This window comes from Lepidochelys olivacea, assembly GCF_965140295.1.
Source record: "Lepidochelys olivacea isolate rLepOli2 genome assembly, chromosome: 4".
In the NCBI taxonomy this organism is placed as follows: domain Eukaryota; kingdom Metazoa; phylum Chordata; order Testudines; family Cheloniidae; genus Lepidochelys; species Lepidochelys olivacea.
The window spans coordinates 95,640,625-95,668,544 of NC_140414.1; the positions used below are offsets into that span (position 1 = coordinate 95,640,625).

Here is a 27,920-nt window from a genome sequence, read left to right on the forward strand (position 1 = left end):
ACTTTAAATTTTTAAGAGGGTACCACAAGCAATGGAAGATAAAAATGAAAAAGTATTTGACACTCTGTAAAAAATTAATTATAGACACATGTATGACTCCACAGTGACACTGCACCCCATATTCTTCATAGCGATATTACTATGATATAGTGGTAGCATAATTATGACGCATTTTATGCAAGATAAATCATGAGCGGTATCATTGGAAAAGTTATGATTTGCTGAATATGATTATCCTATTTGTATACATGTATCATTTTTATCTGAAGTTATGAATACTGACTATGTATCTGTATTTCAAATGTAGTTACACCTGGATAACACCCACTAGACAAGATGCTTTCAGTCTAGACAGTGGGTGGGGAAGGGCCTGTTCATGGCAATGGGTCATTAGGAAAGAACAACAGGCCTTAAGAGAAGCTTATCTCCCACCTGGGAAACCTTTCTGAGAATGCTCGGACAATGCTCAGACAATACATAGAATGCTCAAGTAATGGCTGCTATGACTCTCTACAAGGACATGTGACCAGACCACGTCTTTGGACTCCATCTTGGGATGTCAGTATTTTTCCACAGACTGGTTTGGGAACAAAGGCTTCCTGCCATATGCAAAAGCTATATAAGGCAGGGAGTGACATCATCTGTGGTTCTTCACTTCCCATACAAGAAGACTCCTGGTAACACCTGAGGAACAAAGACTGAACTGGGGGAAGTGCTGGACCCAGGCTAAAGGGATTTTTAGCCTGTGAATGAAATTCCTGGGGATTCCAAGCTGTAAAGCAAGTGCAGCTTGCCCCTTAAGAACCTGCTTGTATAATCTCTTACGGTGAGAATCTGCTAATTCATATCCAATCTATCTAGTATATTAGGCTTAGTTTGTGTTTTTTGTTTATTTGCTAGGTAATCTGCTTTGATCTGTTTGCTATCCCTTATAATCACTTAAATCTATCTTTTGTAGTTAATAAACTTGTTTTTGCTTTATTTAAACCAGTGAGTTGGAGTAAAGTATGTGCGAATTTTAGCTCAAGGTGCAAAGGCTGTTGCATATTCCTCTCCACATTGAGGGAGGGGGCGAGCTTTATGAGCTTACGCTGTACACTTTCCTGTGCAGCGCAGGATGATATAATTTTCAGTTTACACTCCAGAGTGGGTGTGTGCCTGGGGAGTTGGGAGTTGCCTTAGCTGTAGCCTTTCCATTGTTGGTTCACTGCAGGGACTGGACAGAGAGCCTGCATGTAACTGCAGCTGATGTGGCACTACCTGTATGAAAGCTGGTAAAAGTGCAGGCTGGAGGGCTTTGCAGCTTGTCACAGCAATACAGTGTGTGAGGGAGCCCAGGCTTGTGGGTCAGGGGGATCAGTGGTACTCTGGGGAAAACCCGTCACACCCATGTTGGCATCAATGAAGCCAGAATTTTACCCAGTGGCTAAACTCCCATTGACTTCAATACGGCCAGGATTTCAGCTTCTGTATTTATCTAGATATGATCTTTTTAAAAGAATCCAATATTTTAACATATTTAGAAATTGAATTTTGCATTGCTTAACTACACAAACTCCCCCCCACACACACCTTCTTTGAAGACACAAATTAGCTGGCAATATTAATTTTAAAATATTTTTGTCATTAATGTATACTAATTTGGGCCCCTACAAACACTTGTGCATGTGCTAAACTTTACTCACATGAGTAGTCCCATGGAACTCAGTTATTACTATTGTGTTGAAAGCTAAGCAGGTGTGTAAGAGTTTGCAGGATTGGGATCTTACTGAAAGAAACAGTTCATTGTTTATATAAAAATGAGGTTTCTGGTTTTGGCTGATATGTAAAATTAAATAGCAAATACTGCATATCACTTAACTTTTGTATCAGACGATTTGTTGGAATCTGGCACTGGAAGTCAGCTAGTCCCCTTACTGTTATAAAATCCATCTTTATGGCATAGGACACAGGGACAGACACAAAAGGTTGAAAGCGTAGAAGCATATCTTCATAAGAACTAAACAGTCCCCATTGTTGGATGACCAGAGTGAATCATCATTTATGTAGGTTATATCAAAGTTCACAATCTTCAAGTCCTTGTTAAGGTACATGTAATTCAATTTGTTTAACGTTCGAGCAAAGGCATATTTAGATGCACAGCTATGTGCTTCCCAACTGTAGACCTTCTCAAAGTGCATATCAAAATATGGATTATCCTAAAAATGAAGAGAGAATGAAATTACTAGCTTTACAGGAACTAGAACAGCAACATTTATTGTTTTATGCTTAGCCGCCTTGTAATCGTTGTCTCATTGTAATGGATTCATAAAATATTAGCACTGGACTTCAGAAATATTTCCACAATCCATAGACAGTCCTACAGGGGTGGTTCTTTTAAATTTTTACCAAGAATGGCCCTAAAACAGTAGTTCTTAATCAGGTAGAACTCTCGATGTGAGCAGGGGCTTCAGGATTTGGCCAAATGAGCACACTACAACTTACGACAATTATAAGACACAACTTTAAAATGTACAAGGACTGTAGTATTGTCCAAAATGTACTGTATGAAGAGCACTTATCTCCTATTATAAATAAATTCCCCTATCAAATTAAGATTATTGATTGCCTTCTTTGCTTATATTGCAGATCTCTATGTTTACAGGCTCCTCTGCTTGCTTAATGCTAACAATGGCTTTAAAATGAAACCTGTTAAATTAAACTTCGTGAATGTCATTAGCTGTAGTTTATTATGACCATTTATACTAATGTTAATGACTTTATGATTAAATGTTTTTTCATCAGAAATAAGACAAGCCTTGATCATACGCTCTTATGAAAAAAATCTGTGGGAGGAGGTTCTGGAATAGGAAATCTCTGGGAGGATTCCCTCAGGGGATAGCTCCATCACATCATTGTATTATGGGAGTGAAGTTCATTGTAGCCATGCTATGATCAAGTCCTTCTGGCTGACATGGCTGTGGGAGCTCTGGGATGTGAAAAGTTCCAGAGGAAAGATAAATCAGCCCTAAACTGTTACTTTTTTGGCCTAAGCTGCATGGAGCCAGGAGGGGCTGGGAGTGGTTGGACATATCCTCCACCCCCAAGCCTCATTCACCCAGATTTACCATAAACACAGAGAGTGTATAAAGTACTCAAAGTATGGGAAGAGGAATGGGACTGACTCTACCCCCTCGTGGGCATGAGGGGAGAATCATGTTCTTGTACCAGACATGGATGAGCTACAGAGCTTGCATATACGCACCAGATGTGTTCATCATAAAATCCTTTTAGGCTTTGCCAGGTATGGCTGAGATTTGTTTAAATAAGGTATTTTGCACACAGATCTAGTGACTGAACAGTAAAATACAGTTTAGCATTCCATTACATCTCCCCCTTCAAGTTCTACATTCCCACCATTTACAATATATACACTTTCACACTCTTTGATGTTCAGTACGGATCAGTCTGTTAAGTCTCTGAATTGTGCTGGTTTTCTAATTACATGACCTGAACACATAACAATTTGGTCATTAGTTGCAGTGACTGTCTCTGGTCGGTTTGGAATCTGAGTGTTTGTCTTCACGTTCTGCATTGGCCATTTGTAGAGTTTGTTCAGCTCTTTGTTCTTTCTGAGGAACAAACTGTAGATGTTGACAGTTTTTGTTGAACTCTCCACTGTTGGTCTCGATCACATATGATCGTGGCGCTGAATTTTTTCTTTACAACAGCTGGAGTTGTCCATCCCTTTTCTCCATCCAATTTGACGAAACATGGTTGCCAGGTTCTAGATCTGGCAGTTCTCTAACCAAGTGACATCTGTTGTAAAAGTGTTCATAAGCTTTTTTAGCCTTTTTAGTCTATTGGGCTACTTTTTTCATGTTTGGCCACGTTGGAGATAGATCTACTGCTCAAGCTTTGGAAAAGAACCTGAGTTGTCTTCCCATCAGGAGTTTTGCTGGACTGTATCCAGTAGCTGCTATTGGTGTTGATCTGTTACTCAGAAGAGCAAGGAATGGATCTTCCTGCTGTAGGATTTTCTTGGCTGTCTGTACAGCTTTCTCAGCATCTCCTTTTGCTTGTGGGTAATGTGGGCTGCTAATAATATGATCAAAATCATATTTCATTCAGAATGACTTACATTCTGCTGCAGTGAATTGTGGTCTGCTGTCTGTCATTAGTTTTTCTGGAATACAGAAGTGATCAAAAGATCATTTCAATTTCTCAGTAACACTATGACACGTTATGTCTTTCAAGTACATTATTTCTATATACCTGGAAAAACAGTCCACTATGACCAGATAATGATGTCCTCTGAATTTGCATAAATCGGCAGCTAGTCTCTTCCAAGGTCTCTTTGGTAGGTATGTTTGTATACTGTATGGTTCAACATTGTCTTCTAAGTTGATTTGTACTGGATCTCCTTTCAAAAGTCCCCTATCATCATCTCTACCATCAGTTTCTTCCAATTTCTTTCACTAGCCCATAATTGTTGCCATATTGCAGCTGAGAAGGTTGTTGGTCTTTGATCCTAGGCACTCTGAACAATTGGAAAAAGGCAAATATAGTTCCCATCTTTAAAAAAGGGAAGAAGGAGAATCCAGGGAACTACAGACTGGTCAGCCTCACCTCAGTCCCTGGAAAAATCATGGAGCGGGTCATCAAATAATCCATTTTGAAGCACTTGGAGGAGAGGAAGGTGATCAGGAACAGTCAACATGGATTCACCAAGGGCAAGTCATGCCTGACCAACCTGATTGCCTTCTGTGATGAGATAACTGGCTCTGTGGATATGGGGAAAGCGGTGGATGTGATATACCTTGACTTTAGCAAAGCTTTTGATACTGTCTCCCACAGTATTCTTGCCAGCAAGTTAAAGAAGTATGGATTGGATGAATGGACTATAAGGTAGATAGAAAGCTGGCAAGATCATCGGGCTCGACAGGTAGTGATCAATGGCTCGATGTCTAGTTGGCAGCTGGTATCAAGCAGAGTACCCCAAGGGTCAGTCCTGGGGCCGGTTTTGTTCAATATCTTTATAATGATCTGGAGGATGGCATGGATTGCACCCTCAGCAAGTTCACAGATGACACTAAGCTGGGGGGGAGAGATAGATACGCTGGAGGGTAGGGATAGGGTCCAGAGTGACCTAGACAAATTGGAGGATTGGGCCAAAAGAAATCTGATGAGGTTCAACAAGGACAAGTGCAGAATCCCATGCACTGCTACAGGCTGGGAACCGACTGGCTAAGCAGCAGTTCTGCAGAAAAGGACCTGGGGATTACAGTGGACAAGAACCTGGATATGAGTCAACAGTGTGCCCTTGTTGCCAAGAAGCCCAGTGGCATATTGGGCTGCATTAGTAGGAGCATTGCCAGCAGATCGAGGGAAGTGATTATTCCTCTCTATTCAGCACTGGTGAGGCTACATCTGCAGTAATGTGTCCAGTTTTGGGCCCCCCACTGCAGAAAGGCTGTGGACAAATTGGAGAGAGTCCAGCAGAGGGCAACAAAAATGAATAGGGGGCACATGACTTACAAGGAGTGGCTGAGGCTGAGAGATTACTGAGAAATTTAGTCTGCAGAAGAGAAGAGTGAGGGGGGATTTGATAGAAGCCTTCAGCTATCTGAAGGGGGGTTCCAAAGAGGATGGAGCTCGGCTGTTCTCAGTGGTGGCAGATGGCAGAACAAGGAACAGTGGTCTCAAGTTTCAGTGCGGGAGGTCTAGGTTGGATATTAGGAAAAACTATTTCACTAGGGGGTAGTGAAGCACTGGAATGGGTTACCTAGGGAGGTAGTGGAATCTCCATCCTTAGGGTTTTAAAGGGCTGGCTTCACAAAGCCCTGGCAGGGATGATTTAGTTGGGGTTGCTCCTGCTTTGAGTAAGGTGTTGGACTAGATGCCCTCCTAAGGTCTCTTCCAACCCTAATCTTCTATGATTCTATGATTTTCTATGAATGCATAGATTTTATCTTTGTAAACTGTTTCTGTGATGAACTGGTCCATGCAGTTCAGAATACCTCCAGGGCTACTCAGAGCTGTGTCTGGTGACTTAAGCTCTGGGAGGGGTTCAAGTGATTGTACATCCCTTCTGAGATGACCGTGACATCAGCTCCTGAGTCAGTTTTAAAGTGAATAGTCTTGCCGTGAATATTCAGTTTCACTCTCCAGGCAGGCTTTATGTCATCACAAGTGACAGATTCCAGAAACAATGACTTTTGATTATCTATAATATGAATCAACTCCCTGACTGCTTTGGTGCAGCAAACAGATGCAAAATGTCCGTATATTGTACAATTATTACACCATGTGCCTCGGCTGGACATACATCATCTCTTGGGATATGACTTTTTCCATCCTGTGATGGGGTGTTCACCCCACACTTGCCCTGAAAAAGTTAATGAAGGCTGGGGCATTGGAGATGCCAGACAGACAGCAGGTCTGGAAAGGCTATGAATTCCCTGGAAGGTGAGGATCTTAGTGACCTGGCCGGAGGGCTAAGTCATGATGAGGCTGCCATGGTTCCTGGAGTGAGGTGGGTCTGCAGAAGGAGAGGACAATGGGAGAGGCACCACCTGAAGAGAGTGCACCATCTGGCAGAACTAATCCCGAGGATGGCCAGCAGGAGGTGCCACTGTGAGTAGACCCTGTGACACATACCTTGTGCATGTAGGCTGGAATTTATTCTTCTTAGACTGGGAGTTCTCTCTCCTTGCCCACAGCGGTTTTATTATGATGACTTTTAACACTCAAGTGTCTGTTATAGCGTCTAAGCTAGTTTCAGGCTTTTCAAGTTGCTCCTGCCTTTTGTTCTGTTTGACTAATTCTGACTGTTTTGCTATCTGTCTAGCTGTGGCTAGGATTAAATTTCTCAGCAATTGTAGCTGCTGTGGCAGGTTTTTATCTGTTAACCCAATTACCAGTCTGTCTCTGATTTCATTTTCATGTCTTGCCTTCCCTAAAATCAGTTTTCAGCCAATGTACACAGAGCTCTTATAAAACATTCAACGTTTTCCCCTGGTTCTTGAATTCCCTGGTGAAAACATGCTCTTTCATAAACCACATTTCTATGAGGTATAGAGTATGCATCAAACATAGGCAGAACCCTTTCATAGTTATCTTTATGACTATTTTTAGTAAAGTCAAAGGACTTAAAGATATGCTCTGCTTGCTTCCCCATAGCATAAATTAAAGACAATAGCTGTATATCTCCAGTTTCTTTGTTCAGCTTGGTTGCCATGCAAAATCTTGCAAAATATTATTTCCAGTCTGTCCACTCTGAAGGTTTGTCGAAGCTGAAGTTCTCTGGGGCATTGAAGAGTGTCATGTTGATGAGATCCTGCAACCTTTGTTGCTTTGTTTCTTCTGTTTGCAACCTGTGTTGCCTTTTTCCTTCTGTTTCTATTCTTAGTTTACTCCTGATACCATGTCATGTTGTTCTGTATCAGATATGGACTGGCTATAGAGCTTGCCTTTAAACACAAGATATATTCATCATAAGATCCTTTAATGCTCTGCCAGGTATGGCTGAGGTTTTTTTAAACGAAGTACTGTATTTCACACACAGAGCCATCTAGTGGCTGAACAGTAAAATACAATTTAGCATTCCATTGAAGGGAAATAGGTGTGAAGAGGGACAATCTTTTTGGATTCCACTGAATGCATCCGATGAAGTGAGCTGTAGCTAACAAAAGCTTATGCTCAAATAAATTGGTTAGTCTCTAAGGTGCCACAAGTACTCCTTTTATTTTTGCGAATACAGACTAACACGGCTGCTACTCTGAAACCAATCTTTTTGGGGTGAATGATTCAGACCAAGGTTTGTTTTTCTTGGAAGAAAATTGCACTGAGTTTTCTTTGAGAACTCTGGATGAAATCATTTTTATGTAGAATTTATTCCTGTATTTCTACTTGGATTATATTCATTTGGCTGAATGCCTTTTAAAATCTTGTATTGTAAATGCAATAAGGTATTTTCCTCAATGCACCTTCATCTTCCGTAAAATTTAATTTAATTCTATCTCTGGGGTTGTTCTTATGTCTGTTTTTAGTGTCAATTTTTCCCCTTCCATAGTTACACTTGAATTACTACTCTGACTTGAATCTGTTAGCCGCAGGTCCAGTGATTAGGGTACTAGGTTAGGACTTTGAAATTAAACCTGGGTCTCCCTAGTCTGCCACACACTTTGTGTGTGACCTTGGGCAAGTCACTTAGCTTCTCTGTGCCTCAGTTCTGTATCTTAAAATGGAGATAATAGTACTTCCCCAACTTACTGGGGTGTTGTGAGGATAAATACATTAAAAGATTGGCAGGTGCTCAGATTAGTAATGAGGGCCGTATAAGTAACAAAGATATATAAATCGTGCTTACTTTACTCATGAAAAACATTCAGAGGAACCAAGTAATGTGAACAAGATTTGGTCCCAAATATTTCAAGATTGCTGTTCATGGGAATGCAGTTGCTAGCTCCATGTTTTTGGATCCACCTCTTTTTCATTATATTTGTGGGGGTTTTCATGGGAAAGCTCCAGTGTAATAAAATAGTGTATGGTCACTACATCTATTTAAAAAGAGTACATCACTAAAAGGTAAGTGTCTTAGGCCTTGTCTAGATGCACATGGACTTAATCTTTTAAAACTGATTTAGTTAAACCAGTGTGTTTGTATATAAACACTATTTTAGTTTTTTTAATTTTTAAAAAGCAAGATTAAATCAACAGATTTGTTAGTTAAAGGTCCATGTTCCCACTCCATATCTATAGGTGCAGGCTCCCTTCTGTGCACATACATTTGTGCCACTTATTCCTCCACTCTGCAACACTTGGGAATGTTCAGGGACTAGGCATGGTCTGGGGATTCCCTGGCAGCACAGCAGTAGGCTGATGCTCTTGCATCCTGAAGAGCTGCTGAGGACCATGTGTACCTCAGAATTTGTGAGCTAAGGGGGCAGAATCCCCAGGTGCTGCTTCCACTGATAGGAATAATTTTGTTCCCACATTCTGCAGAATTTATATAAAGTTCTGCAACTTGAAACTCTGGAATTTTCCTCATCTTTACTCAGGAAATTCCAAGTTCAAATATCCTGCCCTCAGTTATACGTAAGCAACTCAACGGAAGACATTGAGTTAAATTTTCCTTTTAGTTACACCAATGTTAATCTACTGAATTACTCCAGATTTACACTGGTGGAGTTGAAGTCAAAAAGTGACTTGGATAATCTCTATTACTGCAATGACATACAAGCAAGAAATAGGCCATCTTGACTCTCATATCTAAGGTGAGTTTACAGAACTGCCAAAAAAAATATTGTAAGCACAGCAAATGTGATCTGGAGTCTCTGGCAAATGATAAATCTGTATCCCCATTATGCCATCTTTTTTTTTACAGAATCTCTTTTCTTAGTAGAATTGCACCTCATCTGTTACGTCACAAATTGTAACATAAATGCATTGTGTTAATAGAAACTTACAATAAAATACAGCACTTACAGTGTCTGCTTCTTTTCCATCAATCATCTCCAGATCTTTCAAAAACCACTTTTCAGCCATTTCATATTTCTCATCCAGATCTATTCTGAAGTGTTTCACCATAGATATTTCTACTTCTCCATCTTTAGTCACTGCAAGACAAAAAAATAGTTTACACAAACAGATAATTGCTTTCCAAAATATCTGAAAATGAAATAGTTCATCAAGCTGCATTTTAAACAATAGTTTAAAAACTAGAGCTATATGAAACTTGATGGGTTTGTTTGCACAGCGAGCAGAATTTAGCCCAATGTTTGCAGCCTATAAAGTCTATTTGCTTTTAATAGATTATTTTTTTTAACCCTAACCCATCCTGTAAAGGCGAATCTTGTTTGTGGGAAAGCTTTGTTGTTGGGTTTACTAAAGAATACATGCATTAAGGCCCTGATCCTGCCTTTAGATCTGTGCAAGTAGACGCCCATGGGTCTGGAATCCTAGTTATTTCATTTTGCACCATGCACATGCAAGGGTCCACTGAGTTGTTGGACTGTGACCAAAATCAGTTCTGAGTCTGCGCATTTACATTAATGTTTGTATACTTCCCGTGAATGGAAGATCTGTGTTTTCCTATAAAATATTAATATAATACATAACAAAAATAACATGTAGTATTTAAGAAACACTACTTGAAGTTCCAACTTATCTGTGGTTATCTCTAGGTTTCATAGATTCATAGATATTTAGGTCAGAAGGGACCATTATGATCATCTAGTCTGACCTCCTGCACAATGCAGGCCACAGAATTTCACCCACCACTTTCTTTCATGGAAGTTACCATTTTCCTGCTAATGGGGAGCAAGTGGAAGAAGAATAGAAAAACTCTTCATAATCCTCATCAATATTAGTTAATTGCATTAAGCATGGAAAAGGAGATCAGTATTATGGAATATACATGCTAATTAGTGGGGAAAGCACTGGAATTTGAACACCTATATTAGGTAGGTTTATTTTATTTTCTCTTTTTTAATTGTCAGCTGGTGTCTATGGCTTCACACAGAGATTTGTAACTCTTGCACCCTCCTGAGAAGTGGTACACCTCTGACCTAACAGCCTGCTTCTTCAGCCTAGTACTCCTAAACCATTCTTCCCCTGCGACTGCAGCCTGACCTCATCACTGGACATCATCACATACCCTCTGGGAGAGTGGTCTGGTCCGAGAGTAGAGGGCTGTAGAAAAAGGGTGAAGATCAGGTACCAGAGGCACAGCATACTTCAGGGGCACAGTATGTTTTTTAAATGGAATTCCTAGACATCACCTAGCAATAACTTCTTATCTAAATTTCTTTTGCCTTGCCTTGTTAGCAAGAAATTGGTAGTCCTCATGGACGAAGTTTTACCCTTTTTGTCAATCATTTTACTGTACTTTAAAAAAATAATAGAAACAGATTTAAAAAAAACAAAAAACACGTGTAGGGCCTGATCTTGCAAACCCTAGCTGAGGCACATAACTCCATTTACACAAGAGGGATTACTCCTATAACAATTACTTCCATGCGCAAGGGTTTACTGGGTCAAGCCCATATTTCATCCTGAAATACAGAGGCAAACAAACCCAAAACAACAAATACACTGGATACAGATTTTCCAGCAAATGCACAGTAAAAACTGTGTAGCTTGCTTTTTTTTTCTTCCTGGTCCTGTCTGTTGGGAAACCCAACTAATTAGTGCTTCTTCTAGTGCTAGGCTCAAGACTCCATCTAGGAGTTGAAATCGTATGACGTCTGAGAAGAACGTGTGTTAAGAAACAGTCCTAGAAATAGTGAAGTCCTAGCTCATCTAAAATATGTCCTCACTTCTTTGGTAGTTTAGGTTATCCAAGTTCCTATTCCTCATACTCCCTTGACAAAAATTGTATAACATCAGCATTTCTCAGATTTCCCATTTAATTTAGGTTTGAAATTTCTTCTTGGGGGAGAGGAGAGACATTATAGTGCCTTGGATTGTTTAAATTGTTCCCTGGGGTGTTTTATAGAAGAAAAATAAATGCAGTTTGGGGATGCTTGTATTTTCCAATGGACTATATTAAGATGTCATTGCAATCCCTCCTAACCACATCAAAACACAATTGCTAAAATTGGCTACACATCTCTGCATTTCAGTTTTGCCACCAATTGGGTTGATTAGTGATTCAATGTAGGGGAGTACTAATGGGCAGTAATTTTCTCATTCCAGACTTTTACCATTTGCCCCTATGAAAGTGAAGAGAGACAATATTGGGAATATGGCATGGAAATAGCAGCATTTATCTACCCACATTGTGGTTTTATTGTAGTATAGCTTTAAATGGGACAGGCTCTAAAGGATTCTGTTTGCATCTATGCAAATATTGGTTATTTACAATATTTTCTCTTTCTTACAAGCTATTGACAGGCATAATACAAGTTAACCAGTAAGAATAAATTGAGACTACATTGCAAGGATAAGATTTTAGTTAGACTGTTGTGACCTTACACTAATTATGCTGCTAGAATATATACTTGCCACTTGTGAAGAATTAGGAAACATTTGGCTGTATTTAAATTATATTAAAACAGTAACAATTTTGTTTTAAAGGTTTCATGCCTGATATTTGTACATCTTCTAAATGCACAAAAATACCAACCTGTTTTCAGGGTTCACAGAATTTGTTAAAATAGAAAACTCAGTCAAAAGTAAAGCAAGTTTGGGCTCCTTTCCTCCTAATCCCTTATTGATACTGCACAAAGCTGTCACCCATTCTGACGTTATCTGATATAACTGGTACTCTATTCAAGAAACTTCCAGGATTAGAAAGGGCTATTTAGGTCAGGATTAAGGACTATATCCTGCAAGGTGCTGAGCAACTTGAACTGCCAGTGACTGCAGTAGGAATTGGAGGATGCTCACCAGCTTTCAGGATCAGATTTAATCTGTGCCCACCGCTTACCCAACTATGCTAGAGTGGGGTTTTTTCCTCTCTCACACACCACACTCACACACATGCACACACACACTCACTCTCCATTCTTAATTTTCAGTATATTTTCCACTATGTCTGCAGAGATTCTCCATTAGATTAATTTGTTTAGATGATTTCTTCACTGGTTTGTTCTTTCTATTCTGTGGAAACAACACTCAAATATTTCAGAAGGTACTTTTGCTCCCTTTTCCCTTTGAATGTTCTATAACAGAACTTTAGTCTGATTTTAAAACAAATATTTTTATATTTGTCATCGTTGCACAAACTATCAACCTTCACAAAAATTCCTGAAGTCCATATGTAGCACATGGTTTGAACCTCAAGGACAAAAAGGGACTGGAAAGTAATGTTCACTTCTACCTACTAATCATAATATTTATAAATTCCCTAATTTTGAACAGCTTTCAGGGGTATAAAAACAATACAACTTCATGGATTTCTAAACGTATTTTACTAGATGATATTTGTCAATGCCTATTTAATAAAGTTATATAGCAGACACATCTGAAATGATTTTTTTGGTAAATATTCAAGTAATAAGGTTGTGCCACCCTGAACGATCTTACTTTATTATAGTAATAAACATTCACAATCCCTTATCTTAAACTAAGATGTACTTCAGGCAGTGAATAACAAGAAACTATACTTCAACACATTGAGGGGATGGGGACTGCAAACACTTAAAAAAAGACAAAGAGAACAAATGTTTACTGAAAAATGTTATGGTTATTATAAAAATGCAATTCGCATAAAATAGCATCAGTCTTTTAAAGGCAAATTAGCTACACAAAATATGCTTGCAAATTGTGAATAGTTTTCTAACATTTTGTATTGACGATCTCGTTTCTTTGTGTATTATAAACAGCTATGTATCTGGTGCCTGTCAGAACTGTTCTGAAGTAGGAGGAAATGCATGCTCTTTTCCAACCCTATTTTCAAAATCCTAAATATGTTGCCTACAACTTTTCAAAAGTTCTGGGATTCTCAGCAATGCAGTAGGTTTCATGCTGTAGACAAGGAAATGCCCCGAACTAGATACAAATGAGAAACACAGAGACACTTAAGACATGGTTAATGGTTTCAGGCTCCTCTTGCTTTATGTATGTCCACATTTGAAGACCGCAAAGGAACTGCTTGATTGAGACTGACAGCAGAGACAGCAATCTGGCAACATACTCGCCTGTCCCAAAAGATTCCAACCCATTTAATGCCATTAACTACAGCGACAGAAAGTGTTGCAGTTTAGTTGCTCGCCACTTATTTCAAATACAATCTCGCATTATAGGCTCCGCTACCTTTTATTCAGGCAACATTCCCATTGAAGTCAATGGGAGTTATGCCCGCATTTGATCGTGCGGGATCAAAAAGCCCTATATCATAGAACCAAATTCTTCCCTGATTTGCCCTTTTCTTGTTCAAACCATTGGTTTCGGTGGGGATGCCCTGCTATAACGAGGGTCAAATTTTACTCTCTCCCTCTTCTCCCCGCTCTGTGAACAGTTTATACCCAATCTCAGTGATGCACTTGGAAAATGCACGTGGCTAAGGGGCTATCCAGTTACTGTTCTACACTGTCACTCGCTTTATTACCACACTTACTAAATACAACAGCATGACAGTGTGCTTATAGGCTATTCCTAAACATCCTCATGTGGAAATCTCGGCTCTTTCTTACTGTGCAATTATAATCTGATGCACATGCTGTGTGAATTCATGAAAGTGACGCTTTAAATCTTCCATTTAACAAAGGAAGATCCTCCAGACAATGGACAGCGGCGCAGACACGATCGTCAAATGTGGGCTAGATTCGTGTCAACAGCCATACATAAAGGATCGAGGCCCCAGACACCCGTCTCCTCGGGTTTAAGGTTAGGAGTCTGGCACGCAGCGGAGCAAAGGTAGCTGTCAGCTACACTGCAGCAAGAAGAGAGCCACACACAAGGTCTCGTGCAGGAGGCTTCTGTGCCATCTTCTTTACTTGTGTCTACACTTGGTTTAATATCAAAACTATTTTTCGTTCCATCTTAGCCCCTGAGACACACAGCCCTGGGGAAGTGCGCCGCTTTTGTTTCAATTACACTAGGCCAAAAGGCTAAGCTGAACGCAGGATCATTCGTTAAAAACCTTTCTGAGAGGCACCGGCGGCCCCCCCCCCGGGAAGGGGGGACAGAGCCTGCATTAAAGCCCTTTGAATACAACTGCAAAATAACAGGTTTCAGAGTAGCAGCCGTGTTAGTCTGTATTCGCAAAAAGAAAAGGAGGACTTGTGGCACCTTAGAGACTCACCAATTTATGTGAGCATAAGCTTTGGTGAGCTACAGCTCACTTCATCGGATGCATTATAACTCTTCATCAGACTAGTACCCATGCACATTCCACACGCAAGTAGCCCAGGATCCGCGAAACGGGAAGGTGCAAGGTCAGGTGCCAGGCCAGCGCGCTGTGGGAAGACTCCCCTGAGTCACAAAACTAGGGCAAACATTCCCCTCCAGCGCCTGGCACCGTTGCCGTTAATGTAAGAGCCCGATGTGCAATGCAGATGTTGGAATGCGCCTAGTGACCAACGCAAATCAGAGCCAGAGCGGGGCCAGCAGCGGGACCCAGCATCGCTCTCAGGCTCGCTAGAAGCCCGCAGCCCGGACGCGCGTGGGCTAGGGCGAGCCCGCCGCTTGCTCGCAGAGCCCGGGGCTCCTTCCTAGAGACGGGTACACCTGCCCCCGCCGCCCCTGCCTTACCTGCGGCACAGAGGTAAAACCTGTCGTGGGCGGAGCACTCGATCTCTATGAACTCCCGCAGGCTCTGCCCCAGGGGGTAAAACAGCTTCTTTTGCAAGTCCTCCTTCACCAGCGAGGACATGTCCTTCGCGGCAGGCGAGGCTGATGGTCTCTCTCAAGGGTCCCTTGCTGCCCCGTTTCGCGGCTCCCGAGCAGGTGCCCGGGGGTCTCGGTCTCTGCAGACACCCCGATCAGGCCTCAGACAAACCTCCAACTTCCCAGCCTCCTGACACGAGCAGCCGCCTGCCGCCACTCTTCAGCGCCCAGCACTGACTTTCTGAGGCTTGTCCGGAGTGTGTGTGAGTGCGGGGGGGGGGGCATATTCGTGCATATGGGTGTTGCAGACGTATATAGCCCCCGGGCTGTTACCCTGCACAGGCATTTTTAATATCAAACCTTCAATAAAGCCCCACGACCTCGGTTTGATTCCATTATATATCCATCAGTTAACCGCTGGCTGGAGGTATCGATTGTGATCATCTTCCATTAAGAATATTACCGCTGGCAAGAGGAAAGGCAGAAGCAGGGCTATCTACCCACCCTTCCGCTCCTACAGCAGCGCGGCTGCTGAACACTTCATTTTCCCCACAGGTCCGTGTGCATTGCTTCAGCGCAAAGTGCCAGCCAGCTCTTGGCTCCAGCCCAAAACGTAGCTTCAGCATTAGCCCAAGTCCAGATTTTCACCAGGGTGAATCTAGCCTATTGGTTGGAAATCTGATCTTCCAAACTGACCCCTTCCTTATCACACAAGGTGTTTGCAGCAATCACTGCTGTGGCTTGTGAGACATCTTTTCAAGTTCTCACACCCATCTCCTCCTAGGATGAACATTCCCTTCCCTTGTCTTCAAAATTAAATCAGATCTCATGTCCAACTAAAGGTGTGACACATCTGTCATTATCAACCTCTGTTTGCAGGGGTTATAAACGTCTTTGTAGGCTAATTTCAGCTGAAAGGTGTCATGGATTTTTAAGAGCAATTTGAATAGATGGTTTTGCTCCGATGTGATGCTTTTCTGATCTAGCAATGAAAAAAAAATCTACTTTTTAACGAACTAACGGCTCTGCTGACCCGTCAGTAATATGCACGTGTGAAACTCTCATTTAATGGTACAACTTATATGAAGCTGTCCAGTCATTACTTTTGCACAGCATGGTAAGTGGCATGCAGAAACTTGTCGCTGGGAAGACACTACAAAGTCTTTTTTATTTGGAAGCAGAGAGTTTTACTTGAGATTTACAAAGCTCTGAAGGCATATTGTAAACTGATCAGGTCTGCCCTATCCTGTTGACCTTGAGAACAGCGGGAGTCGGGGGGGACAACTGAACAAACTAAAAGGTAGGCCATTACAATCAAACAAAAGCTATAGTTCTTTATACAGCCATGGCAACCTGTACAATGAACCTTCTTCAGGAGGCTATCAAGTCAAATAGTTAACAAGACCTTTTAAAGAGATTGGACAGTTTTATGATCAGTAATAATATCTGCCATTATGGGATAGTTATACCTCATGCTTCTATAAACTGATTACCTGCTTGAGCTGGGAAAGAATCTGCCTGTCCTCATGTAACACTATTCAGGATTGGCCAGATGCAGTTTTGGGGAAAAGAGGAAGCCATTCTCTGAAGTGTTAAATACCCTGTTGGAAGCAGAATACATGACAGGTATGGCTATGCTTATGAGCTATGGTTAACTGTGCTTGTCACCCAGCAGATGTTTCCATAAGATTCCTCAGCAGTACAGTATCCCTTAATTTCAAAACCTGCAATAGACTGTTCCAACCTTTGATTTTCTCCCATTCTTAGATGCCTTTAGCAGCTGGCTGTTGCAATTATTTCTATTTTCATATCACATCCATCAACATGGTATTTAAGCACTTCATTTATTTTTCATTTCTTGTATTCTCACCCGAATCACTACTTACAGCCAATTTCTATCTCACTGCCTTAGTAGATACTTTCCTTACAAAGGACCCCCCCACACACACTTCTTCCCTGTACATGGATTGTACCTATGTATGTTAATTTAATATTTTTCAACTTTGAAAACTCAATGGCAACATTTTCATTCACTTCTTTTCTTAAATGAAGTCCACTCTTTAGCTGCCATATTTCTGGATCACATTTAAACTTTTAACTTGCCAAGTGACTGTCCTCTTTCACTGTCTGGATCATGTTGGTGCTGCTTCTTGTCAACACATCTTTGTTGCCTGGTGGGAGATGCTTAGCTCTTCTTCCCTGTGCACTGAGGCTTTAATTTTAGTTTGTAAAATAATGTTGATTGCAACAGCTTCTCTCTTCTGCAGGGATTGTTGTGTTTCTAATGTCACTAACTGTTGCAAGGAAAAATGATACCAGAGTATGATCTCAATTAGTATGATACAAATCTGTAGTAACTCCACTGATTTTTGCCTCTGGCCTATGGACTCCTGCAATGAGGATCGTGCAGGTGAGTTATGAATCTGAAGAATATTTTTTCAAAAATAGTTTTGTTTTCGTTACTAATATTCTGTAGCATCATTGATAAAGTTGGTGGTTCACTGACATGAAATAAGATGTGGTTACTGACTTATAGGCTTTTACATTCTCAGAGCCTAATTCTGCTCTTGCTTCCTCTGGTGTAAATTGGGAGTAACTCCAATGAAGTTATGCTAGTGTAAAACTAGTGTGCTTTAACAATAAACTGCCTAAGTATGGGGTAAGAAGAAAGGATACTACAAACAACCAAAACATTTGCATTGTTTAGGTTTGATCTGCATTTTGTTTGTTCCACATTTTTGAAAATATATTTGAGAGTCTTAAGTCTACAGATATATTTCTGCGATGTCAGGAATAAGGTCCAGCAGCTGCACCTGCTCAGTCTTCTGATGCCCTAACAAGCTGGGCCATATTAGCTAGGCTGGCTGACAGACTGCCCCTCCTGATTGGCTGAGGAAGCTAGCAGGCCTGTTCTTAAACCCTGCAGTAGCTTGCTGGTTGTTCAATGTACCTGCTGTGGAATCTCTGTTTCCTGGTGCTTGCCTTGCTTCTGCCTTGTACCTAGCATTGACCCTGACCTCCACCTGGCCTTGTTCTAGTCCTCCTGTTCCAGCCTCAGAACTAGCCCTGCTCCTGTCCTCCCGGACTCCAGATAATCTGGTTCTGATCTTTTGTTCTGATTCCTGGTTGCTCTGACTCTGCTTTGACCCTTGGCTCTGGCATTTGGAGTCTCACTCTGGGTCTGACCCTGCTCTGACCACTAGGCCGTATCACCCATGACCTGGTCTCCTGATATGCGACTGATTTGAAACATTAAACTCGATTAATTTTGAAAAAAACAATTCTTACACCCAGATCCTCGGTTACAGCTGAGGAAAGCACAGCATAGTTTAGGAGGCGTGCGAAGGTGGTGGCTTTTTATGCCACCCTGATCCTAGGCCAGACCCTGACATAACTTAGAAATGCCTATGGCTGGTATGAGCAATTGGGGATAAGCAAGGCATAAGGGTGCTCAGTTCTTTGGCCATAACTCCTCTGCTGGGATGGGTTGGTGTAAGAGAGCCATGAATACTTGATCTTGATTATCTGAGGATGCCCCTACACTGGAATAATCCTCATGTGATTGGTATGCCAGTTCTATGCCCAAACTCTGCCAGGTTAATGCTTAGACTGTAACCTCCTCTTTGTAACGGAGTCTATGTCTATGTCTTTCTATGTATTTACACAGAATTAACACAAAGTGGCTCCTGCCATAATGTGAACACTATGAGATTATGATATAATAATAATAATTAATAACTTACAATTGAAAATCCCTTAGCTATGTTGCTTTCAGAAATAATTGCACTGACTTGACCTGACTTCAGTGGAGTTACTTTATTCTCACCACTGTTAGAAGGGACTCAAGTCCACTTATTTCACTGGCAGTCTTTTCTGCATAAAGACTGCAGAAGGTCTGGATAGTAAGATTAATAAACACATTGCTTTTGTTTCAAAATATTAAAAGGCCTTAGCTTAAAAAAAATCTGTGTTTTAGTTTAGATCTTGTCAAGAGTTTCAAAAATGTTCGACGCTATACAAATAATGAAGCTGTTTATAGATTTTTTTAAAAATGCTTTGAGATGACAATTTACACAGTTTTGTTCTCAGCCAGGCGGAATTTCAAATATCTGAGATATTAATTAAGCCATCAGATATGGGGCTTGCAAATGCATAATAAATATGCAATATTGCACAGTGAGATTTTGTCAATACACTTTCTTGCATACTGACAAAATTATTCTAACAGATTTGCATGGTGAAACTTTACACTGATTGTCTGTTCTCTTTGCATGCACAGAACTCCCCTAGCATATAGGCCAAACAGAATATCAGTCACAATCCACTGTGTGGATTCCTCAAGAGCCCTTAGATAGGCTGTTTACATGCTCACTGCGTGGACCAGGGCGATACTTTCTTTCCCATAACTTCAGGGAAAGTTTAAAAAATAATTGGCTCTGCAGATGTACCTATTATCCCTTTTCTGGCTGTTCCCATGTTTTGGATTGGACTTTTTTTAAATCTGCAAATTCAGAGGTATTGTAGAGTGCAACTGTGATGTGGAAAAACAGCTTGCAATCTTCCCACTCTTACTGCCCAGCCTTTGTATCCATCTATCTGTCAAGGACTTGTTGAAGCTTCTGCTGCCTCAGACTTCAGTTCATCACCATCAGTATTTATAGTGTCATGATGAGAGGTTTCAGTGGTTCATAGTCAGTGTCAGAGTCCTCATTAAGAAACTATACAGTACATGGTGCACACTCCGTGCCATGTGCCTGCAATATTTCTGTGACACTTTTTTAAACCATGGGCTTATAGGTACAAACTACCTTTTAAAAACATGTATGGCTCTTTCAAAAAAAGCTTCAAATATATATAAAATCTTCATTTATTTATTACACCCAGGTTCACTGCCAAGGCATTCATGGTGCTGAACAGTTAAAATACAACTCCATAAAAACAAAATAATTAAATATTAAAAAGCAATCTGAACAGCTCTATTATTAGAGCCGTGCTAAACTCATAAGCTTCTGGAAGGAGGCACAGCAAACTTCCTTTTAGTTTCAGATTGCCTGGATTTGTGCCCTCTCTATTTCACTTTCAGTTTTCAGGTAGAATGAAAACCATTGTGGCTGTGGCTGACTTGTTCCTTTAAGCTTCACTTGAGCAAAACTCAATGAAAATTTGAAAAAAATTCTTGGTTTTGGGTCAAAGCCACACATTTCTCATGGGCCCCTTTAGGGAGCAACAGAGCTAAGCATATAATACGGATTTCCAGCACTATCCTTCCTCCCCTGGCATCTCAGGCAAAACTTTATTTTATTAAATCATTTAATGTCTTGGTGCCTTAGTTTCTCCAACTGTAAAATGAGAGCAGTAATACCTACCTCACAGTTGTGTTGTGAGATTTAATGTAGTGATATTTTGAAGCACATTGTGTTCTTGGGGTGGAAAGTATTATTTTGGTTCTTAAATATCATGGCAATAGACTTTTTAGAAAAGCCTAGTTAGATAAGGCCCTGAGCCTGCAACTCACTGTAAGTGCAGACCACTGCTGGTCTGCTCATGCAATTCAGTGAAGGATCCAGGCCTAAACTTGGAAATGTCAGTGAACTTGAGCCAAATTTCAGGCTCCGTACAAAATATTAATCAGTTCTGTGTTATTTCACGCTTACTGAAACCTCTCAGGCACATTTACTACATTGAAATATAAATTACAGTTTTCTGTATTTTGGAATTCTTTTGGGAAGGAGAACCATTTCAAGAGGGAGAAAGTGCTTAACACTAGCATACAATTTTTCTGTCTGAAGGGTGGGAAAACATTGAAACAATTTTCATGAAACTTTTTTTTATGTATTTACAGTACTTCTGAGCAGTGGTGAAAAGCAATATGCCATCTCAGTCCCAGTTCACAAGACCCCATTCTGTTAATAGAAAAGGAGTATTTGTGGCACCTTAGAGACTAACAAATTTATTTGAGCATAAGCTTTCGTGAGCTACAGTTCACTTCATCGGATGCATCTGGGGGTGGGTCCTCAGCTGGAAGAGCTGGGGCACGGGGCTAGCCTCCCCCAAGCAAAGCTTCACCTGCTGCCCATGTCTGTCTGCCCCCCTCACTTCCTGCCCCCATTGCTCCACAGCTATGGGGAGAGGAGTCGGTGTACAGGGAGCTGCCCCCCCCCCTCCAGATGCAATTATTAGCTTGTTTAAATAAAAATAAAAAGAGGTCAAGAACTTGACAGGAGTTTTTGATCGACACCTTACAGCAGCAAATAACATTCAGGGCTCAACTCACTGATTGGTAGATATGGACATTGGGGTAGTTTTGTAGCATAATGATATAAACTGGCAGCCTACCCAAAGACAAGTAAAATGACTTTAAAATTAGTGTCCAAAGGAAATCCCAAACCTTTACAATCATTACTGCTGCGGATCATGTGAAAACTTGGAAGTCAAATTCTGCATGCTGATGGTGACAAACTGTTTTGTACAAGCGGCCATGTTTCGTTAGATCACACATTTGGGACAATGGTTCAGTCCCACTTGCACTCAGAAACCCATTGAAGCAGAAAGAGGGCTGTGGATAGCGCATTGCTGGGAAACGAAAAGTTTTTAGAAAACAAATAATTTCATCTCCTTTTAAAAAGACTATAGAGATTTGAGACCGGTCATTTAGCTAGACTGGAACCTGTGGATGCATTTGCAAGTGCTAATATACCCATTGGAAGAACTTTATCCTGCAAAGCTACATTAATTCATTCTATGGAATGTACAAAATGTCGGTCGCTTACCAAGTGCGAATAAGTTACAACAGCTTTAACTTCCAAAAGTGTGTACTATGCATTTTGAGACTATGAAGTATTAAATTAACTTGTGAGTCTTTTGGAATTATTTTGGATGAGTCGACAGATGAGCAAGACAATACATATTGCATGTTTTGTTTGGTTTTTATTTCTGACAAGGCCAAAGATGTACAGACAGGAAAGCTAACAGTGCTTGCTGACAGCATTTACTTTGATGCTGTTAACTACACTACAGTTTCTCAAGAGATAATTAAAACCATTTCAAAATACGGTGCAGACTTTGACAGAGTGTATGGTTTCATAAGCGACAATGGAACTTACATGACTAAATCTTTGAAATCTGTTCTCTAAGGTCTAATGCCAAATGCTGTCCATATTACATGTAATGCATATATAATTTCTCTTGTCAGTGATTTGTGGAGATGCAAGTTTTTGGTAAAGTTGATAAACAGGTCAGCTACATTACAAAGAACTTTAAACACTGCCCTAGCTGCCAACTTCAAAATAGGCAGCATATTGCAAGCACGACTGAAAACGGGGAACAAAAAATTGTACTCCCTTCAGAGCCAGTAATTACTCATTGGAATTTTGGTTTTGGACTGTACAATACCATGCAGCTCACCTGAAGTACTACTGAGTTCATCTCAGAAGAGCTGACAGAGACCAAAACCGCAGGATTTAACAGAACTTTCAACCCTTCTAAACCGTGCTCAGCTGAATGAGGAAGTTCAGTTTGTTGCCAAGAATACCACAGAACTGATGGACTTAATCACTTGGTTTGAATCTTAACAAGTCACAATCCACCAAACTTACAATAAAGTAATGGTTGTACTGTTCTGGGCTGAAGCACAGTCAAACAAAAATCACCCTGACCATGCAGAGTTAAATGCCAGTGCTCAGCAGGTGTTTTCTTGCATGGACAAATGCATGGAGGTTAAGTCCATTGATGGCTATTAGTCAGGATGGGTAAGGAATGGTGGCCCTAGCCTCTGTTTGTCAGGGGGTGAAGATGGATGGCAGGAGAGAGATCACTGGATCATTACCTGCTAGGTTCACTCCCTCTGGGGCACCTGGCATTTGGCCACTGTCGGTAGACAGGATACTGGGCTGGATGGACCTTTGGTCTGACCCAGTATGGCCATTCTTATGTTCTTAGTGGAAGGCAGAATCCCACACCTAGCATGGCTATCTGAGTGCTGTTTGACCGTTCCAATGAACTCCATGGATGCAGAGAGAGCTCTGTCTAAACACAGAGAAGTGTTTTCAATGCAGAGACAGGGAATGAAGAAAGACAGTCGCTGGATCCTCTATGCTGACATTCAGTTAATGATATTTGAAACCAGAACCTTTTTCCCCCGTTTGCTTTTGTTAACTTAAGGCAGTGGCTCTCAAGTTTGAGGCTACCAATTGAGATCAGATCACTACCCTACAAAACCACCTTGGATGCCTATATCTACTAATCAGGGAGTTAAGCCATGAGTGTTTGCTGCTGTAAAGCATCAATCAATAAATCCTGTTAAGTTCACATGACTTTTCTTTATTTTATTGAAACAAGCTAATAATTGCATCTGGAAGGGGGGACATTCCCTATATAGTGACCCCTCCTCCTGTAGCTGCAGAGGGATGCAGGCAGGAAGCAAGTGTGTGGGGGAGTGTACAGGGCTTTCTGCAGCCAGAAGAGGTACCTGAGAGCAGCTGTGCAGGGGAAGAGGAAGTCTTGTCCTTGCCCAGCCCAGCCAGGACTAGCAACTAGGAGCCCCTGGGTGGGGCACTGTCAGCAGCATGGGAGAGATCGAACCCAACTCCATCTCCAGGAGCCTCCTCTGGCTGCAGGAAGCTCCATGGCTGTTGCCTTCAGAGCCGAGCTCTGAATGCAACACAAGTGAGGGTGGCAATCCTGCAACCCCCCCCCCACTACAGCTTTGTGCCCCCTCCAGAACCTCTATTTGGGTAAGGACCTCCACAGTTACAACACCCTAAAATTTCAGATGTAAACAGCTGAAAATGTGAAACTGACTCATTTTAAAATCCTATGGCCATGAAATTGACCAGAAAGAACCATGAATTTGGTAGTGCCCTAGTTATTACATATAATTAAACTTGCAATTATAGTCTAGTCACTAGTTCTAGTTTTTAAATCCTTTCAGGCAGGGCAACCTGTGGAGAACATTGTTGTTTTGGAGATCCGCAAATGGAAGTGTGATCTTCTGCTCCAGAGCAGTGGAAGACAGCCATCTGTATACTAAGAAGATATTTAGATATCTAGTGACTGACCAGCACATCTTGGAATGGAGAGTGGTTGTGAGTTACAGAGGTGGCCCGAATAAGTATGCCCTGCTCCCGAATATAACCAACTCTCTGGACTTCCTACTTCCGTGCAAAGTTCACTTTCATCACCAGCTAGCAGAAAACTTATAGTAAAATCAACAATCCCATTTACTGTGCTTTACTTAGTCTGGTTACTAAACATGAGGGAAACCGAGGATGAGAATGTTAAATCCCGTGGTCAAGTATTAACTACTACTACTGTCTTTTCTTGCCTTATTTTTTCCTTGCAAACCTTATCTGACTTTGTGTGTATATATTAATTATGCTCAGCAAAACTCCCATTAACTTGAGCAGGAGCAAGCCCCAAAAGAATTAACCATTGTTTCTAGTACTAAGCTTTTATGGTTTCTCAGACGCAATGTTCTGGGAAAAAGCAATTCATCAGCTTTAGAAAAGATATTTATGATGTGTCCATATAGCTTTTTTGGACTTACTAATGTCCATTAGTATATACATTTAACTGATTACTTGGATCCTGATCCAAAGACCATTAAGCCAATAAAAAGACTTCCATTGACTTCAATGGTTTTGGATCAAGCCCTAATGGAGCAGCAAAATTATGCTGTGAATAAGAATGTTTGTTTCATTCTGAGCTAAAGAAAAACAGATTTTTCTGATGCTTATTGTAATTACTTTTAATATATACATTAAAAGTCTAGTAATTTAAACAAATAGCTTTGAAACAAACATTGGCCTAAGCCAATATTCTAGAGTGATTATTCAGTGCTGGTAGGGAGGAGTTCTACGATCAGTTCTTTGTCCCTGAATTGGACCGGGACAGAGAGAGTACACAGCTCAAGCCTGGATGGAGTGCCTCTGTTGCTCAATATTAAATCCTACATATATAGGACCTGATCCTGCTCTCATTGAAGGCAATGGAAAAACTCCCCTTGATTTAATGGAAGAAATTCTAGGTTCTTAGAAAGCAGTGTTGAATGAGACTGAAGATTTCTGTCTGTCTTTCCTTACTTGGAAAGACAGTGCTATTGGGGGTAAAGGAAGGAATTAAAACTGTGAAATTCTCAAGAATCTGTCTAAGCTATGAAGGATCCCTAGATACTGAAAGGGGGGGGAATAACTATCATTTTAGGGTATGTCTACACTAACCACAGGATCGGTGGGCAGCGATCGATCCAGTGGGGGTCGATTTATTGTGTCTAGACTAGATGCAATAAATCAACTTCTGAGTGCTCTCCTGTACTCCCAGCTCGGCGAGAGGCACAGGCAGAGTCGATGGGGGAGCGGCAGCAGTCGACTCACCATGATGAAGACACCACAGTAAGCCGGTCCAAGTATGTTGACTTCAGCTACATTATTGCGTAACTTAGATTACCCCCCACCAGTGTAGACCAGTCCTTAAGTGATCTTCATTAGGCTTTACCTCTCTCACAGTTATTGGTTTCAGGCTGTCTGCAGATGCAGTCAGACATCACTGCATCAGTTTACACTATGAAAGTTTTCTTCACAGCTGTAAGGGCTAGAGACCTACTTTTAACTAAAAGGCTTGTTTTTGGAGCACAAGATGGAAATCTTTACTTTAAAAAAAACTGATTAGCTGTGCTGCTGTGAGCTGACTCAATTCAGCCCTCCAAACAAATTTTAAGAGGACTTTACTAAACTAGTCATTTAATTTAATCTTTTCCATTCTCATTTATTCATGGATTCATTTTCAGTCATGACTTTCCCCACTATTTCTAAAAGCCCTTTACCCGTTATATGGCTACTTAATGGTAAGTGGTTAGTATCTGAATTAATAATAGCTGTAGTTTAGATGTATTGAAGTCTAAAATAAAAAGTAAAACTGTTTCATGCTTCAATAGTGAAATCACAATTAAACAGGGTAATTTTTAACTTGTTTCATGCATTGCTGAAGTAGAAATATGGGAACACTTTATAGAGGAGATATCAACTGGTTAAGAGTGTTTTCAGCTATCTGCATTAGTAAAGCATGTCATTTGAGATTTTGTTAAAAGTTGGAAAAGAGTTAAGAGATGGAAAAATAACAAGGTTTATGGATGCAGAAATGCTGTCTCACTTAGGAACTCACCAATCCTGGTAAAGCAGAACACTTTAAAAGACAACATGATGGGCTTCTATATTATGATGTAACATCTGAGTTTGATTTTTTTTTTAATCTTGTTATCCTTTTTATAGAGGTATTTCGTGGGGTGTGTGCATAGATGTCTATATTCAAGTTTTATATGAGAATTTATGGTATATTTTGAGGAAAAATATAATTTATTACATCTGAAGAAATATATCATGGTGACACTACCATGTTGAAAAGCCTTCCACTCTGCTTCCCACATTTTTAGAAAATAATCCAGATGGTGGCAAGTATATGGAATCTATTAGAGTAGAGCATAATTTAGGCCTCACTTCTGCAAAGATTTACAAATGTGCTTAATTTTAAACATGAGTAATCCCATTGAACTCAAATTGAGCCAATTATGCATGCAAGTCTTTTCAGAATTGGGGGGCCTTATGGAGTAAATCAAGTTAGTAATTTAGGTCCTAGTTCAGCAAAACACTTTAACACAAGCTTAAGTACTTTGCTGAATTGGGCTGCTTTGCTGAATTGCAGCCTTTATATAATTACCAGGATCAAATAGTGGTATGGTCAGCTCAGCTCTCTGTCCTTTTAAAGTAGATAAATGTAGTTCTGCACGGGGGTCTTTCTAAAGACAGATTTTAAAAATATGTGTGTCTAAAGCTAGGCTCTAAGTCCTGTGTCTATATTTAGGCACCGAAGTGAGTGGTGATCTACTGGCAGTTGGAAATCTAGGTTCAGTCACCCACTTTAATAAATAAATTAAATTAAATAAAAATCTTGGATCAGAGTCCCCACTGCTGTGTGTAAACTGCAAATTCTATGACTCTTTTCATATGGGAGATCAATACACTTAACACTTCTTCTGCCTTAAAATACACTTTATTCTATACAGTAATTCACAGGTTTATCATTTTCTGGATTATATACTTTACTTTAGCCAAACACCAGTTATTGGGCTCAATAGCGGGTATACAGGTGAAATGTAATGGGCTGTGATATACAGTATTCCGACTAGATGAGCTAGTGGTCCTTTTTGACCTTAACACTCTCTGAATCTATGCATGGTGCAATTTCAAAATGTTGTAAGTGTCAGTTACCAGGTGAACAGGACTTCTAACCCCTCCAGATCTCTCTGAGAACACCCTTCCTCAGGTCTCAAGCTGTTACCTGGCTCTGAGTAGAATCATGTGATTCTCCCACTCCAACTTATGGCCTAGTCTGTCCTCTTGTATTAACCATGTTTACCTCAGTTGGTCTGACTTGGGCTCAGCCCTTGCAGTTCTGTTCCCTCTGAGAGCAATGACAGTAAGCAGTGACCAAACAATTTCCTTAAAGCAAAGTATCATTTATTTAGCACCAAAACATTTCAGAGAAAACTATCTTAAACAATAGAAACAGAATGTACACATATGTTGCCTTTCCCCGAAGGTTTACCATTCTCTGGATCTAGGAAAGACCAACTTCTTTAGACTCCCTCCCAAAGGCTCTGTCAGCCTGTCAGT

General features: G+C 40.7%; 2 protein-coding genes across 2 annotated transcripts in view; one reads left to right on the forward strand and one right to left on the reverse strand.

Annotated features, from left to right (window-relative positions):
* Positions 1 to 1,934: 1,934 nt before the first annotated feature.
* Positions 1,935 to 15,301, reverse strand: EXOC1L (exocyst complex component 1 like; the record flags this gene model as incomplete). The annotated part of the gene is made up of 3 exons (XM_084625316.1): positions 1,935 to 2,198; positions 9,469 to 9,599; positions 15,181 to 15,301. The coding sequence occupies 3 exons, from the start codon at positions 15,299 to 15,301 to the stop codon at positions 1,935 to 1,937; spliced, it is 516 nt and encodes a 171-aa protein (XP_084481442.1).
* Positions 15,302 to 17,637: 2,336 nt separating this feature from the next.
* LOC311519336 (uncharacterized protein) overlaps positions 17,638 to 27,920 on the forward strand; it is a gene marked incomplete at its 5' end in the record, with an annotated part of 94,254 nt that continues 83,971 nt past the window's right edge. Inside the window, one exon of the mRNA XM_084625755.1 lies at positions 17,638 to 17,665. Coding sequence (XP_084481881.1) covers positions 17,638 to 17,665 — 28 coding nt within the window. The remainder of the gene's footprint in view (positions 17,666 to 27,920) is intronic.